The sequence below is a fragment of the Diadema setosum genome, chromosome 1 (assembly GCF_964275005.1).
Source record: "Diadema setosum chromosome 1, eeDiaSeto1, whole genome shotgun sequence".
NCBI lineage: Eukaryota > Metazoa > Echinodermata > Echinoidea > Diadematoida > Diadematidae > Diadema > Diadema setosum.
The window spans coordinates 19698981-19717703 of NC_092685.1; the positions used below are offsets into that span (position 1 = coordinate 19698981).

The 18723-nt window shown below is 39.3% G+C and overlaps 1 protein-coding gene across 1 annotated transcript in view; it reads right to left on the reverse strand.

The window, feature by feature from the left end:
- Positions 1 to 2065: 2065 nt before the first annotated feature.
- Positions 2066 to 18723, reverse strand: part of LOC140234649 (TOG array regulator of axonemal microtubules protein 1-like) — an 80446-nt gene continuing 63788 nt past the window's right edge. Inside the window, 12 exon segments of the mRNA XM_072314685.1 lie at positions 2066 to 2396; positions 3218 to 3304; positions 5576 to 5792; positions 6533 to 6734; positions 8243 to 8355; positions 9307 to 9433; positions 11248 to 11406; positions 11904 to 12052; positions 12974 to 13166; positions 14052 to 14201; positions 14885 to 14999; positions 16219 to 16678. Coding sequence (XP_072170786.1) covers positions 2143 to 2396; positions 3218 to 3304; positions 5576 to 5792; positions 6533 to 6734; positions 8243 to 8355; positions 9307 to 9433; positions 11248 to 11406; positions 11904 to 12052; positions 12974 to 13166; positions 14052 to 14201; positions 14885 to 14999; positions 16219 to 16678 — 2226 coding nt within the window. The 3' untranslated portion in view covers positions 2066 to 2142.

The following is an 18723-nucleotide window of genomic DNA, read 5'->3' on the forward strand; positions in this document are numbered from 1 at the left end:
CTCTTTCTCAAGATGCCATTAAAGGCAAAGGTCAAGATAAAATAAAACATCTTTCTTGAACTTAGTAGTGGAGGAACACAAACATGAAGAGCAAAAATAAATACTTGACACACACCATGCCCTGAAATCATCAAGTCATTCTAAAATCAAACAGAAACACACCATCAACAATCCCCCTCCTCCCCCCCCCAAAAAAAAAAACAAACAAAACAAAACACTAAACCAACAAAGCATTAATTTTTGTCTCCTTGAAAAGGACAAATTATTGCAGAAACAAAAGAAGTTGGTTGCTCTAAATATATTTTCAAGAATTGACCATCAACTTCCCACCATCCACGATACGTTTGACATGTAATCAGCATGGGGAAAATAAAAAACTGACAAAGTTTTTGACCAAACCTTACACTTTATGACAAGAGAACCAAAAAGTCCCCTGTGGTAAAGTCTGACGCATCTAGCGGCACAAATTCTTGAAAATGGAGAGAAGTCACTCAGATGAGCAAGTTAGTGATCGGGACAATACTTTGCCATCCTAGTTGCAATCTGTTTCCTACTCGCCCCATAATTACTACAAAACTGAACAGCATTCTAAGAAAAGTTTATGATCTAGGTCATATTATGCTTATACCATTGTAAGACATGTACTGATAATATACAATAATGTGTCAAAGGATGAGCAGCTTTATGCCCAAAGGGGGTTCCATGTCTTAACTGATAACATGTAATCTCTATTCAACTGTCATGTTTTAAGATACTGTGTATATCAAGGTGTAACAGCTTCTACTCAACTCACACGTACTGGCCTGTGCATTTCTGGACAAAGAAAAAAAATGCTACCTACCAAGTCTAACGGACGGACAAGGGCTCTTCATACTCCAGACAGACACTGGCGCTGGTCACTTACTGGACCTTTAGAAATTCTCTTTTTACCTTGACTTGAAGCTGGACGGCTCAATTTGGTTAATACATATTAATGCCCATTTTTCCACAAGCGAAAAAAGAAATCAAATTGTATCTTAACTCACTCTAACAGGGCTGTGATCTACATTTACATCAAATCACATGCTGCGCTTTAACACGACTGCAGCACAGCTATCATATTACAGTAATACAGAAGTAATGCAGTCTGGTTACATCACGTAAGTCAAAATTTTGGTGTTACCAACAACAAAAAATATCCAAAAAGAGAAATATTGATGTTTTGGAGATGAATCTTGCAAAGCTAATCTTGAAATTGAAAGGTAAGTTCCCCCATTTCACCACCTCCCCCCCCCCCCACCCCTTTACCAGATCAATGAAGTAACCACTGTACACTTTCTCTCTACAGACACACATTTGCAGTGTTTTTCCTTCTCAGTATACCTCTACCACAAAAGCAGGAGAGTTGAGTGACAGAGTCTCAATTTATAGCCCCATGATAGATAGACCCTGTTCTTTAACAGTGTACATCTTACACTGACAAAACATCAAGAAAAATTATGAGGTATGCTTATTTTTATTTGACATTAATCCTGTTGTTTAATCAATTTCTTTTGGACTGCATTTAAACACAGACGTTCTTCTGGCAGTCAGAGTCAGATATCATTGCAACGAAGTGAGCAATGGCTAGCAACATTTGAGAGAATTGAAATTATAGTTAACCTTCCACACCCCCATCCCCACCCACAACAATCCATCTCTAGCCTGATAGTTTACAGAGAAGAATGAGGGTGAATTATCTCCCTGCTACATCACACTAGTTTTATGTAAGTCAACGATTCCAAACACAAATTCTCCCATATAACGTAGTCTCATGCGTCAAGCTGTGCTTTAGGTCTGATAACAAGAAATTTGTGCTGCTGAAAGATGCAACACCTCACAGACAATGAAGTAATGTTAAGGAGAACTGCTCTGTGATACAAGCACCAAACACTTCTCCTTCTCAACAAATTATCCTCTTTATACTGCACATGAGGGGCCCTATGAAGTGAGCCCAATCTTCACTGGCCACACTTAATCATTCCATTCAAACTACAGGTGTATCTCTAACAAAACTCCTAATTCAGATGACCTCTGAGAAGGGGGGCAAGTCATCCTGATGTCACAAGAGGGGGAGGGGTGGACCACAAGTAAGGAATAGGGGAAGGGACTCTGATGTCACTGTCATGTATCATCATCAACTAGCTCCTTCAGGGTCTTGACGTGCCGAGGGGGCAAGTTCTGGGCATGCTGAAGCAGCACCTCCCCCATCTGGGTGTAGAGGCTGTTGGCCAGCGTCGACGTGGCGCTGCGCAGGTTTCCTGAGCCACCCGGCACCGCTCCGCTGCCCGTCATGTTGCCGAGAAGGTACCAGAGCACGGGCAGCACGTTTCTCACCACCGTCTGCTGCTTGCGGGGGTACACTCTCTCCACCATGTCTGAACACGGAGAGGACAATATACAGAGATGCCAGTTAGAATGAAAGTAAGGATCTGAAAATCATTTATGTAGAAGAAGCTACATTTAGTTTGTACATGAAAGGGCCTGAGTTCAGGCTTTTGCATGAAAATATATCCCTGAATACACACACAATCAAAACTTGTTCCCAGTACTTTTTACCCTTCTACCACAGCACTTCTTTTTTTTCTCCCATTATTTTTTTATTTTTTTTTATTTTTGGAGATCTTTAAACTTTATAGTCAAGGACAGAACAATGAGTGCAATATGATCAGAGCACCCGATGAGTACATGTAATTTCAGGTATATCTTCTTAAGGTAAAATAATACTCTTGTTTTTGCATCAAAGTCATATCAATGATCATTTATGAGCAGCTTGATTACAATGTCATGATCTTTGTATCGTGAATTATCATTGTATTTTAGTCCTTGGCTGCAACTGCACATCTTAACACCACAATTATTACAATCATTGCATCAATGCTACTGCTGGTGCTGCTCATGACAACTATCCATCACCTTCTTCTTCATTATGGTTACTTCATCATCATCATCATCATCATCATCATCATCATCATCATCATCATCAACATCGGCAACAATATCAACATCGTTATCACCATCACTGTCATCATCATCATCACCATCATCATCATCACTATAACAAATACTCCACTTGATATTACCAGTCATAATGAAAGTAAAAAAAAAGAAAAAATAACAGTAATGTCAACTGTGAGGAAGAAAGATATTTTGATGGCTTGGGAAGCACAAATGAGCAGACAGAGCCTCCCATACTTACATGATAGCTTCTCCACCATAGCTGGTTTGGCTCTCACGTTTCCGTACTGGGTGGCACTAGAGAAGGGTTGGACAAGTACTAGCATATCTACGGGAAGAGAAAACAAAAAAAGAAAAAAAAATATATAGTTTTTAAAACTGACTGGTATGATAGACAGAGAGTAGACTTTAATTGGTGCCATTGAACCCAGCTTGCAATTAGACGCCAAATGTCACTGCTAGTGACCTTATAATGTTTCCAAGGAAGGTCAGTTGTACCAGCAATTTGATATGATATGCATGGCATCTGCAAAAAATATTTGCTAACAAACTTCCATCTCTTTCCATGACTTGAATAAAACAAACAAACAAAGAGACAGACAAACAGAGAAATTCAGGTCCGTGCAGTTCACACAATAACTTTGTAAATACAACTCATTGTTGAGTAGATAAAAAAAAGAGAGAAAAACATCATATACTAATAGGTTTCATAGTTCTGGATTTGCACCAGACTCATTGTAACTGGGAATAATGACCAATCATGAAAAATGTCCCAACACAAAAAAGTTGTCACTGGAGTTGGATTTAAATTTTCTGGTGTACAACTATGAGCAGTTGAGAGTATGTAAACATCTCTCAGCATCAACTTTGCATCAACTTTATAGTGCAGAAATGGTGTCAAGTGCTATTAAAAACAAAACACACAAAAAAACAAACTTAGCTTTATGGCTGGAAGGCAAGTGCACTACCCAGAACAAATGACCATTTCAGTCCCAACATACAACAAACTGTCAATAATAATAATAATAATAATAATAATAATAATAATAATAATAATAATAATAATAATAATAATAATAATAATAATAATAATAATAATAATAATAATAATAATAATAATAATAATAATAATAATAATAATAATAATAATAATAATAATAATAATAATAATAATAATAATAATAAACAAAAAAAACAAAAAAACAAGCTGATAGGTTTTGTGCATACATTCTCATGCTTCCATGAATCTACATGTGGGAAATATATATACACATTTTTGCTGTTTTGTTTTGTTTTTTTTGTTTTGTTTCGTTTTTGGCATGATGAGGCAATACTTGGAGAGTTTGATCGCAAAGCGAGTTAAATAATATTCCTTGTTGTGAAACGTGAGTTTTCACTGGAAAGGTTTTATTTTGCTTCATCTGATGATGGACTTACTTCAAAATTTTTAAAAATGGCACTTAATCTGTTCTGCCATCAAATTCTTCATTTGAATGTACAACTCTTTATCTCTCTCACTCCAGGCAGATCATGACATTGTATTGAGGCATGTTACACTATGTAGTCGAGTACATCACTACAAACTCTGGTAGCCTATCTATGAGAGTACGCCCGTCACTTCAAAGAGGTGGGTGCTCATGAGTTCTTTCTTTCCTCCGCCAGTAAGCATGAGTGGTGCTTCGAAAACACTGTCACTGCGTTCAAAAACCTTCGACAGTGTACAAATGTGTAATGACGGATACCAGGTACTCATTCTGAAGGGCGGCCGCAAAAAGCCAACTCACATGGCATATGACTGATAGTGTCTACCAGCAGAAATTCCGCGTCTGCTCCGTACCCCAGATAATATGCCATCACATTTTATGAACCTTATACTGATGCTCTGTCCTGAGCTTTCATGCCTTCTTTTTTCTCTATATTCATAAAAAACAATGCGTCATGTAGTTGTTTACTGCGTATGTCGTAAATATCTGACATTTGTGAAATTAAAGCATGCCGTAATGCTGCCTTCCACAACCAAAGTGCAGTGGATATCGGATCTCCAACGTGGAAAAACACTAACGTGGCTTTTTGAAAAGATGATATGTATAATTCCCATTCCCTAGCTGCAGTTCTTGATCACAAGCTTACCCTCTCTCATAATTGTCTTCCATGAAAAATCATGTTTAAAAAAATGTATGGTATACAAAGTATGTCACATTTTCATTAGTGAGATTACAGCATTCTGTACATATATGCAATTCTCTCCCCACCCCCACATCATTTGTTGAATGTGCTGATGACCGCTGATTTCCTAGACTAACCTTTGCCATTGTACAAAAATCAACAACACTAAAATCGTAAATCGTGTGACAGAACACTTCTCAGGTCACCTACCCAAGCCTAACACTTTGAAACGAACATACGTTAGATAGCCTTTGTCAACACCATGAAGTTAAGACCGACCTAGGATTTCCAGAGTAGATTTCTGCTTACCAGCAACAGAGATTACATAGTGCATTGAACCCAAACAAAATTTTGTACACAACTTCCACGAATGGAGCAAGGAAGACTGGCAGACAAAACAGCCAGCAGACTGAAAACCACTTCTCTCACTCACCGACATGTTCCAGGATCAGGTCTAGAATGTCGTTGCTGGTCTGGCTGATGTTGGGGTTCTTGGCAGCCAAGTTCTGGACCAGGATGGGGACCACATTGTTTACGACGGCAGACAGCGACTCGCCTAGTCTGGGCACGATGTCCTTCATGGTGGCCAAGGCTGCTGTGTTTACCTTGCTGTTCGAGTCCGACAGCCTCGATGAGAATTTGTCGAATATCTGTGTGCATGAAGGGATGTCAAGGTTATTGCTTACAGCAAATCCCTCATGACTATTCTGAAGATCAAAATGTGTGTGTGCGTGTGTGTGTGTGTGTGTGTGTAATAAAATTTTTTGGGGGGATTCCTTACTGCACAACCCTCTCTCTTCAGATATTTCATGCTCTTTGTATGTTCATCTAAAATTAGATGATGCTGATGAACATGTCGGCATAATACCATTCTATAAAATTCCCTCACTGTGCGTCAATTCATGAGCCATCTGCCATACACATTATATTTTTTCAGGGCTTAGAGATTTCAAAATGACACTCAACCAGTCAAGCGTTCTATCTGAACATCACTCAGAGAACTGTGATTTGGGAACATGTATGAACAATAGTTATTGCAGCTATTGTAATCATTACTCTTTGACATTCTCATTACCCTTGGGGATGTCCTACGAAAATGCTACCAAATCTCCCATTAAAACGCTTGCAAAAATGACCCTATGGTCTTAAATGGGTAGGTTTTGGAAAGCTGGTCAGGAATGCACCTCTTGGAGTTACCAACATTGTAATATATGAAATAAGAAATTTCAGTAATTATGAACCATCTTCACAAAATATCACTGATGCTGTGAACCATCTTCACAAAATACCACTGATGCTGCAGATCCACTTCAATACTTCTGAGCACTTGACACCCAACTTTTGATTTGGATTTGTTTGTTTTTAATCTGTTTGATAAGATTCTTTTTACCTTGATGATGTTAGCAGTCACAATCTCTTCATGAGTCTCGCTCATTTCTTGCAGCTGCTCGATGGCCTTGAGGCGAGACATCCAGTCCGAGGCACCAAGGTTGTCGCACAGCCCCTTGACGATCTCGCTGTCCTCGCTCCGCACGGTGCCCCCAGAACGCTTGCCCTTCTTCATCGAACCAGGAGGGGTGCGCTGCACCTCACTGCCATGCAAAGTATTCAGAAATCACACAGAGAAGGATTGAGCATAACAAGCTGTTGCATACAGAAAAATAAACTTCTGTTCACTCTCCTACAGACCTGGTAGCAGGGAGATGCCATTGAGTGGGAAGGCTTGCCCGGCTCCAGATATATTCAAGAATCCCCTGAACGACATACTCATACAGCTTTATCATTGATCTCAGTGTAAGCACACACACAGTCAAAGAATCTCGATTAGAGTTGACTGTCACCAATGCACATACACTTCGATGCACATAGTCACTGACGCCGTGGTTTTTGAATGTACCCCAGTGGGCAGCAAATGGAGATTGATTCAATTGGGCAACCTAAGTCTCCCCACACCACTGGGTCTTTAAATCCTTAGAATACACATACAGTTATTTTTTCTGGATAGAGAGTGTGTCACACAAGTATGCAAGCCAATATAACATCAACAGTTTTTTCAACAATGATTTCTTACAAAATATTAGATTCTACAGGCAAGACACATACCATCAAGCATACAACCATGTACAGATTATACTCAAGACTCACTAGTTCTGCTGGATCATTTTAACAGTTTCTCATAAAGACTGTCTGTTCTCATAAATTGAGAACAGAAATCTATTTCTGATATGGGTCTATGCATATGGGTCATTGATGGAGTACACATCACTCAATTCTTTCTTAAAAATTACTCTTTGGAAGCAAGAGATCTCAAGCAATGCCACATCACATACACATAACCATTATATTTCCCATTGTGTGTTTTGGCCCTAGACTACAGTTTTAGTGCTGGTATTCTCCTACATCATATGTGTGTTGTTAGAAGGTAACTTTAATGTTTGGAAAGATAGATAGATAGATAGGGAGATAGATAGATAGACAGATAGATAGATAGACAGACAGATAGATAGATAGATAGACAGATAAATATAGATAGTAGATAAATAGATAGATCGGTAGATAAACAGATAGACAGAAAGGCAGATACAACTGTACATAGATAGATAGACAGACAGATAGATAGACAGATATATATACAGTAGATGGTAGATAAATAGATCGGTAGATAAACAGATAGAAAGGCAGATACAACTGTACATAGATAGATAGACAGACAGATAGATAGACAGATATATAGAGATGGTAGATAGATAAATAGATTGGTAGATAAACAGATAGACAGAAAGGCAGAAACAACTGTACATAGATAGATAGACAGACAGATAGATAGACAGATATATATAGATGGTAGATAGATAAATAGATCGGTAGATAAACAGATAGACAGAAATGCAGATACATAGATAGATAGACAGACAGACATAGATAAATAGATAGATAGATAGACAGACAGACATAGATAAATAAATAGATAGACAGACAGATAGATAGACAGATATATATAGATGGTAGATAGATAAACAGAAAGACAAATAGATAGATAGACAGACAGACAGACAGACAGATAGATATAGACAGAAAAATTGTTGCCCAATTTGCTTACCCCGAGTCAATGCGATCCCTGGAGTAGGCATGTGACCCCGAGTTGGCTCGGCTGTTAGGGTTGCTCCGGCGAGCTTTGGCAGAGGATGTGTCCGATGGCAAGTCACCCAGACCCTGCAATATCATGGGCATGGTGATTGAGGTGTACTTAACATAAACACAACCACAACTAGTGTGTGCATAAAGACATATTCAAACATATACATGCACGATATCAAATCTGATTGTTGAGAAAAAGCATCTCTTTTTTTACAATATGTGCCGTTTCTACCAAGAAGATCATGTATCATTTTCGCAGATCTAATAAAAGCTTACAAGTGTTCATGTTTCTTTGATGTGCCTTCATGAAAACTGACAGAATTTCATATTTCATAATTTTGATCACATGACTGCTGCTCTAGAATTAGTATGGGAACCATAACTATTCACATAATTTTACATGTCTGTAGAATAAGGTTAATCTTGATCCTCTATATAGCAATAAAAACCCCACACATTTCCAGCTTTTTCAACTGCCTTTGAAGTCTGATTTCAAAATCAGCTTCCATCCATATATTCCTTTTATCCCCCCCCCCCAAAAAAAAAAGACATGCATGTGGCATTTTCACAACTCTTGTTTTGACTTCTTTCCCTTGAGCACTGATATTCCACAAAATCAGTTACATATGCTAGAGGTTGGATCCACGGTTTCCAAACAAACTCTTGTTTTGACTTCTTTCCCTTGAGCACTAATATTCCACAAAATCAGTTACATATGCTAGAGGCTGGATCCACGGTTTCCAAATCCATTTTGAATGCTTTTTAATCACCTAAAACATACGGCAGAGGTACAAAAAAAAAGAATGTTATTTCTGCTTTATCTCTTTGATTACATCTGTCTCTCAACAGATGCAGAGGTGATTAGATTATTTACATCTGATGTATTTTTGTTTGGTTGGTTGGTTGTTTTTATTTGCTTGTTTGTTTGTTTGGTTGTTTTTGTTTGCTTGTTTGTTTGGTTGTTGTTTGTTTGTTTTTTCTTAGATGGGAGCATAAAATAGTTGTCTTCACTTGTGAGAAACAAACCTTGTTCTTGAGATTCTCCAAGATGTCCCTGATGCTCTTGATGTTCTTGGATGGAACATGCTTGTCAATCAGCCTATCAAAGTCCTCATGGTGCATGAGCATAAAGAAGATCCGGCGTGCATAGTACCTACATTGGTGAACGATTGAGAGGTGTCCATGGGTTAGAAGTCAGAGGTCATAGATGTGGTCAGGGCAAAAGTGGGACACTTTATCACACTTCATTCATGTGCCTTGGCATTTCAAATGGGCATACTGAAATCCAACCAAACTTTACCTAGTTGTAAAGTTAGCGAGTCAACTCTGGTGTAGCAATGCACCTTAGGTCACAAAGAAAACCATGATAACTCAACAGGGATGAGGTTATATTTATTCACTCACAATTAGTTTTGGAACGTCTGTGCCAATCAGCAAATAAAGCACTCCAGTGTATGTGCCGATCAGGAAATAAAGCACAATAAGGGTTTAGAGACAAAATCCAGTCAAGGCTTAAAGGGATGGTACAGTATTGGTGGAGATGAGAATTTGGATTTTAACTTTTTGCGAGATACCAAGAAAACACTTATGATATAGTACAGAGCATACCATTTTAAGAGGAATTCAAAGTTTACTTGATGAAAATCGGGTTTGGAATGACTGAAACATCCAAAAACAAAGTAAAACAAAGCGATCGTAATAAAGTGTGGGTCCCACACTTCATTAGAATCGCTCTTTTTTGGATATCTCAGTCATTTCAAAACCAATTTTCATCAAATAAACGTTGAATTCCACATAGAATTACATGCTCTTCCATATTTTATCAGAGATTTCTCATTATCTCACCAAATAATGTTAGAAACCTGAAATTAGGTCTCAACCAAAACTATACGATCCCTTTAAAGGTCCAGTTTACCTTTGGGAGCAGTGATTTTAAAAATGTGCAAGATATCACATTTGATGCACATGAGTAGGTCTGTTGTACCACAAAACATCCTACCATATAAAATTTTCACAATAAAGCCTAAAATATGAGGATATATAAGTATTTTTCTCAATAAACCGTAACTGTATACGGTTTAGTCTGGAAACATTTTTATTATAACTATTGTTCACATTTTGTATATTTAACAATACTTAACATCGATTTTACTGATTCAAATTTTTACAGTCGTTGTTTCTATCCCTAACTCACATTTTAGAACTATCTTGAAGCACTAATGCTGGGTTTTTGTTTCATCTGCAAAAGGTAAATTATGCCTTTAATACAGCATTACCGCAATTGATAGCCATTCATCATGATTGGCATAGCTGTAGAAATGTCACCTATTATTTTCTATGGTGTCTATTGGCTGTAAAGAAGAAAATGCACTTTCTCAAAAAAGCAGTCACATAAGTAATGCATACACCAAATATTTCACAACGATTTTATTTTGTGAATTTCACAAGTCAGAGGCTATTCACGAATATAAAAACACATGAAAATACTTACCCTGATCCCGACATGAATGTGACATGTATGCCTAAATTTCTGTAATCAGTATTGTACTCAACAATCGCAAATTTAACCACTCGCCCAATTGTCGAGGAGTCCATATTTGCAAAAATCTAGACTCGCTAAATATATGGCGTACACAGAACTCTGCTTCTCTGTCCCAAATGAGGGTGCACAGGAGAGGACTACACTTGATTTAACAGCAAAGAGAACATCTAAATATACTTTCTCTTTTTCTTAGGGCTTTCTTCCCAACTTCTCATTCTTTCTATCTACTATAAACCTCTTTCATTTATTTTTCTCTGGATTACCTATAAACAATTCATTCAAAGTAACATGTCATCTACTACAGCATTTCAAGAGTTTGTAATGCAGCATCTATGAAGCCATGCAAGGAAAGTCACACAACAGATTGTATCTTCTTCAATCAGAGTTGCGATAGGAATCGAGGAGACACCCCCACTCCATCTCACCTGGTCTCCTGGCCATTGTCGAGGGCCAGCTGGGCGGTGACCGGAAGGACCTTGTCTGTCACATCCTTGACCCCGCTGAGGATCCTCCCGGGTCCCATGCGCTCAACCAGCATCTCTAGGAAGACGCTGGTGGTCTTCCTCACCATTCCACTCTTGTGACTGGAAATACCGAGGATGGAGAACAAGGGCAAGAAATGGATGACAGTGATGATGATGATGAACATTCACAGGTGCCTGGCTCCCGCGACATGTCACACATTATTCACAAATTTGCTGAAAAAGATATGTCTTTAGTTCAGATTAGTGCAGACAAAGTGGAGAGAGTAAAACCCGGATAAGTTTAATTCTACCATAACCCAGTATTTTTAATCGGTAAATTGTCCTTCTCTCCCTCCCCCTTATCTGTTTCTGGATGGGCAAGGGCATTCAGTAGAATCTATGTTAAATTTGTTTGATTTATTTTCAATGTGTCAGGGACAAACATAAAAATTCAGCATGGAAGCAGCATATGTGTAAAGTCGCAAGACCTACACCGACACACAGCCTGCGGAGGTTTCCGGCAGCAACTTGTCGTAACAATTAGAAGCTACATTGCAGGCAGAAATGTGAGGAAATCAAATTTTGTTGAAGCGTTATACCACTGCTTGGCCTCTCACCTTGCTCCTGCGGCAATGAGCGAGCCAAGCGCCCTCTGTGGGTTGACGTTCTTGACCATGGCCTCCAGCGTCTTGTCGACGTCCTCCCTGATGAAGCCGTTACTCTCCCCAGCCTTGGGCAGGAGGATGCGGCAAATCTGGTCAAGGTCCTGCAGGTTGAGAAAGACCAATGGTCAGTGTCACATTCAATGGTCAGTCACTAATCAGTCTGCAGTGTAATGACCTTTAGGCAGATCATCGGCAATCTACACGAAAGTCCTGTTCTTCGAGCTCAAAATTCCTTCATACATCGTATCAAAATGCACAAAATCCTATTGACCGACAGCAAATCTTTAGACTGTGCAATCAGCAGAATCTAATGGTATCTCGGGCTGTTCAAAAACTTATCTTCTAGTAAAGAAATTCAATTCCTGTGAATATTTAAATGGGTTGAGCACTAATTTTCAGACATAAACGAGAGGAAGCAGAAGTGTTTTAACCAAACTATATCCCAATTAAATACTTTGTAAGTCTGATTAGGGGGTGAAAATAACATGAAAAGTATGTTATATCGTATTGAATTTTGTTGTGCTAAAGCAATTTCCTAATAATTTGGTGAGTGCTGTATTCAAGATGGCAGACTACGTTCCATGTAGCAAAGGAAGATAGACCGTATTAGAGCATATTGTGAGCTGACATACTGTAAAACAGGGAATGTTCGGATGCATTTGAATTTCGTGAATTTTGCGAGTGCCAACATCCGTGAAATTAAAATGCACGCGAAAGTTCTTGTCTACACAATATGCACTGGATGCCAGTTGCAATTCGCGAAAATTTCATGCTGCAAGAAAGGCCGCCGGCTCCAATTCGCGAAATTTTCATGCCGCGAATATATCCCGTTTTACACTACTCATATTCTACTATGCATCTTCACACTCATCATTGACCAACATTAAAATGCAATACAATTAAATATTATTAATTTATTAACTGAAGAAGTCCATACTTAGACAAAACAGGTGACACATTTAGATATTCATGATAAAGAGTAAAATTCTTGCTTAGTGGAAGCAATATTTAGTTGAAGATACCTTATCCATGAGGGTGGCTAGTCCCACAAACATCTCCTCCAGGCAGGAGATTGCTCCTCGGGAAACAGAGGATCTCAGGTTCTTGACCTCATTGAGGACAGCCACAGTTATGGTGTGCAGCTGAGGACCAAGGTCGTTGCCATGGAAATGGGCGAGGCGCTGGACGATGAAAAGGCCATCCAACTTGACCTCCCTGTAAGACACATTATGGGAGGGGGAGGCGGCATGGGAAAACAGGAAATTAAAGGGATTAATGTCATTCTGACAAATGATTAACATTTTGTTTTATAACAAAATCTGACTAGACAATGATCAAGTGGAAATACTTAGTGTGCCATTTCTTCAATGATAAAATGCTAGGATCCAATCTTTGCCCTTCAGCACAACCCTAGTCAAGGTTTGTTCAAAATAAGCTCAGTGAATGGCCCAGCTTTGCCTTATTTGTCTTTGAACAAGGTGTGATCAAAATCTATGTCATTTGTGTACCAGATGCTACACACACAAACCTGCTACTGAATAGGTTAACAGAAGAGCAAACCTCAAGACTAAACACCCTGTCACCTTGTTGCCAGGCCTACAGGAAAATATAAACATATCATTTGTTTGCCTTGAAGTTCACATCGGTACTATCTTTTTTTTCATCATCTCAATGAGTATAATGCACTCTCAAAAATATGTTGTAGTATCCCTGTGGAAGATACATCAACATCAACGTGTTCTTAAGCTTAGAAACTCTAGGACTGACCATGATTTAATTGTCGTGTCACTAACTGCACATTAATGTGTAATGCAATCATGGTCTTTCTATGAGATACTAGATTATTCAGATGCTGGGGCAAACAAGCTGACAACCGCTGCGTGACATCCTTTCCCTCTAAAACGTTTCAAAATATCCGAGAAGTAATTTGCTCTTTAATATCTCACTCTCACGCCAAAACTGATGAAATAAATGATTTATTGTTTTCTGAGCAGATTTCACAAAGTTTGAGAGGATGGATATGGTGGATGTAATCTTGAAAGTGCTTTGACTCCAGCTCCGAGAGAATGGAAGGCACAGACTGTCAGGTGGTGGACATACCAGTCATCCTGGCCAAGGTATCTCAGACAATCCCTAATGGCTGCATCCAGGTTGCTCAGCGGCTTCATCTCGCGGCTCTGGGGGTCATTCTGGGGCAGCGAACTAGTGGACTGGGCCGCTGGATTGGCAGAAGCTTTGCTCACAGAAATCCTGTGATTTTTAATGCAAACAACAAAATAAATGTTATACACGTATAACACCAGTACCATAGGATACCCCTTCCTCTCCATAGATTATGTATGCTAGGATGTGGCATACAGACCGAAATTACCCTCGGGTAAAAGTAACACCTCACAATTAAATATCTCTTGCAAAGACAAACATATCATCATTATACTGAAATTCAATTTCGTCCAAAACTTTTCATATCAAGCAACAGTCAGGTTTATTTTCAGGCGAGAATCAGCACACTGCCAGTACATTATTTGTGGTGCCAGGTCTTACGTCTCAATTTTCCTGGTCCAAGAATATATATACCTCAAAACATGTAAATTTCAGGCCGATATTTGTCTCTCTCTCTTTCTCTTTGTGAATCAACTCTCCACTAAATACCCACAGAGAAGAGTGGAGACAAAAATCACAGAAGAGGATTAAAGATCACAATGATCATATACTGTAAAATACAATATTTTCGCGGCATGAAATTTTCGCAAGTTGCCTCTAACATTCAATGCATACAGTGTAGACAAGATCTTACCGTGCATTTTAATTTTACGAAACTTGGCTCTCACAAATTTCGCGAAACTTGGCTCTCGCGAATTTCGCGAAATCAAAATGCATGCAAACATTCCTCGTTTTAAAATATCTATTCTACACATTTTGAGTCGACTTACCCGCTGGCCTTTTTCTTTGGCGGCGTAGCAGCTGCAGGAGGCTTAGACACCACTCTGTTACTTGGAGGGCTGGTCCGATGCATGCTATCCAGTGTGGCACCATTGATGGCAAGATCTATGTACCATTGGGACACATGACGGTAGAGTAGATGATAATGAGCTTAAATATGACAGTCCTCGAGACAGACCAATGTTGAAGGATTGCCAACAAAAATGGTGTTATCAATGTGTTGCAAATTTTTAGGCAAACATGTGATTCTGTTTGGACCAGACAGAATACCATACTGACATAGTGATACTCACATCAGAAGCTTAATCACCATTTTAGGATACACTGTCGATTTGAACACCGCATTGACGTAGATGATATGTTATTCAAGTGAGTAATGACTTCATTACACAGCCTAAACAGTCTTGGGAAAGCGAAACAAACTGGTGAGGATTTTTGAAAAAAAAAAAACAAAAACAAAAACAAAACATAAACAATTCAACAAGACCACACATGGACAGGTATGTCCATGATGGTCATCAATTTAGTCACCACACACACACACACCTTGAGTATATGCGGGGGAAGTTTAATCGAGTTTCTTGGTCTCCCAATGGTTGTTATGGCAATATCAATAATCAAGCAATTTGTCAACAACCGTCACATTTTTCAATTTTCGGTGTGTGAGTGACTCAGAGGCAATACAATGCAGTCAGTCCCTGTCACTTTATCAATTTTTCAAGCAAAAATCTGTGATGGCATCCAAATGCTTTTTTTTTTTTTTTTTTTCCTACTACATGACATAAACACTGCATTTAATAACATGTCCCTTTCGTGTCTGATATTTTCAGCTGTACTTTATACCACTAGAAATCACCTGAACTGATTTCAATTGTCCGGATAAAAAACATCTCAAAGATTCTTGGCTTATTGACAATGCATGCATAATAACATATAGCATTGCTCTGAGGAATCGAGAAGGAAAAGAAGTCAAAACAGCTCAATATGTGCTGATTACGGATAATAGAAGCAGTAACAGCAGTACTGAGGGAGAATAAATTGAGGGTTAGGCTACAGTCCTATTTAATATACGGCCACATACATTATGATCATGTCTGTCTACTACAGCAAAGTAAGTAAGCATCAGTTTCCTACAAGGCATCTAAGACGTGAAGAAGGGAAGACTCTTGATATAACACTAGTCTCTCTTGGCATAGTTGGCTCTAATTGTAGGGAGGGAGAAACGCAACACACAGTGAAGATCAAAAGACGTCAAAAGTGAATGACCGTGAGCTACTAAGAGTCGAAATATGTGTAGAGTTAGAAAGGCATATATCTTTCTCACCTTCTGCATCATCGTTGTCAATGACGCTCTCCAGCTCCAGCTGTTTGAGTTTCTCCCTCTGCCTCTCCTTGGCCCGCTGCATCTCCTCCTTCTGCCTCTGCTGCTCCTCCCGCACCCGCTCCCGCTCCTGCCTCTGCCGCTCCCGCTCTTCCCGCATCCTCTCCTCCCGCTCCCGCCGCTGCTCCTCCCGTTGGCGCTCCCGCTCCTCCCGCTGCCTCTCCCTCTCCTCCTTCATGCGCTCCCGCTCCCTCCTCTGCTTCTCCGCCTCCAGCCGCGCCTGCTCCCTCTCACGCTCCTGCCGCTCCCGTCGCTGGAGCTCGCGCTCCTCCTGGAGCGCTCGAAGCTCCGAGTCCTGCCGGTCTTTCTCAGCCTTCCTCTCTGCCTTCCTCTGCTCTATTTCTTCTTTCTTGCGGGTCATCCGGTCCATGGTAGCCTTGGACATGGACATACTTGGAGAGTCCTGAGCAGGAGAACATTTTTACAACACACATCTTACCACTTTCGTCAACACCTTTCAAGTTTAAATGCCAATACCACATTCTGGTGCAATACTTTCTACCAACTATCAATAGCATTCACAGATGGATTGTCTGGTTGTTGGTTTGTTTGTTTGTTTTTTTTTTTCACTACCCAAGATTGTATTTGGTATAATCCCACTTGTTTATAAAACTGTGCTGTATTTCTGATCCAAGTAGCACTGATATATCACAGACAGGGCATTTAGGAAGTTTTGTTTGACCATACACAAAATTCTGCAGTGCACTGCTGTACACATTTTCCAGGGCTTTAAACAGCCGTGAGTGAATTCATCCATGCGTGACAATGAAATCACTTTGCAAAAGTCACAATAAAATCTACTAACATAAGAGGCAGACTTTTCTCTTTATTCCTGTATCTGTTTTTCCTCTTTGACTATTTCAATTACAATTGCATGAGAATGTTGCTACGGTAATCACGGATTAACTGGCATTATCAAATCTTTGCAAGTAATTTCTCATCCTGACGAAATTTACTCTTGAATGTGTTAGCCTGAACCTTCTATTAGGGAGAGGACTGGAGATAACTCCCTACGTACAGATCGAACTCAATCCTCTTAAGATGAAAGAAAATCCAGGATATCAAGCTCTTTTATTCATTCATGTTTTCTTTATTCATTCCTAATATAAAACATGCACGACTCTATCATCAAGCTAGCCTAGCATTTACAATGCATTTTACAAGTAAAATCATGAAGATATTCAAAAGTGGATGTATACATGTTACATTTCTGAGTGCTGCTGTCTTCACAATTTTCATGAGTCAATCAATTTTCGCAAAGTTACCAGCTCACAAAAATATTGTCTCCCACAACACAAATGCTTTGCATACTGTGTACCAAGACAGATGATCACAAGCTTCTCTTTTAAAAAGAGAGGATATTCATTTCTTGTTCAGTCAATGTTGCTCTCAATCACACAGTCCACCAACTGTCTTACGAGTCACACTTCCCGAAATATGTGATGAATACAACTGTATGTTAGGTCCTGTGTCATCTTTCCCTCTACACATGGCCACTGTACTGTGTAGCCTGCATAAGACTTTAAAAGTTTTGTTTGCATTTTCTTATCTTTTAATGCTTCTGCGACTCTATAAGTGCATCAAGCACTGCCATCTCACAAATTAGCAGAAGAGTTCAATGCATGGATCTAAAGTGTGGCTACAAGAGCAAAAATTGATAGTTTGTTCCATCTTGATACATTGCTGTGTCCCACTGTGACAAAGAGCTAAGTGTAATGTATACTGTATGCCATATGTCACGTCATGTGTCATTCTTGGGTCACACAGTGACATTAACACATATGTCCTTCTTAGATCAAACTGTGACAGAAGAACATATGTCACATGCCATACATCATTTTTCTATCTACTGTGACAAAAGAGTGACTGTAGCAGCAAACATTCTCACTGGAAAATCAACACAACTGTGCAACCATGTCAACTGGACAACAGTATATTCCCCTCCCCTGCTGGACATGCAGACACAATGGCTCATCTTTGACTTATAGCAAGGTTTATTACACAAGTTAGCGAGGTTAGTCAAGCATTCTTAAGTACATGGGATAAAATACTGTTGTGGCACTCTTACCAACACCAAAAACAAAGAGGAGTTAACGTAAATAAGCACTGAATTGATCAGTGTTGTCAATCAGTTGCAATGAAAACATCTCGACGGAAGAATTTCATGAATTTGAATAAAGACGAGTTAATGCAACAAGCAGGAACATGTCCATCATTCCTTTGCAAGCTTGAAATCATGTTCCCCCCCCCCCACACACACACACACATTGACACTCTATTTAAAGTAGACATTCATAGGAATTTGATAGCAATAGAACTTGGAATATGGGAATTCCTATGTATAATGAAGGTATGAAATCATATATCAAGAGAGAGTAAAATGTTTTGCTACTGCATACTCGCTATTCAAAGTTCGGTCTTGGAAGCGCTCGGAAGACCTCGCTGAAC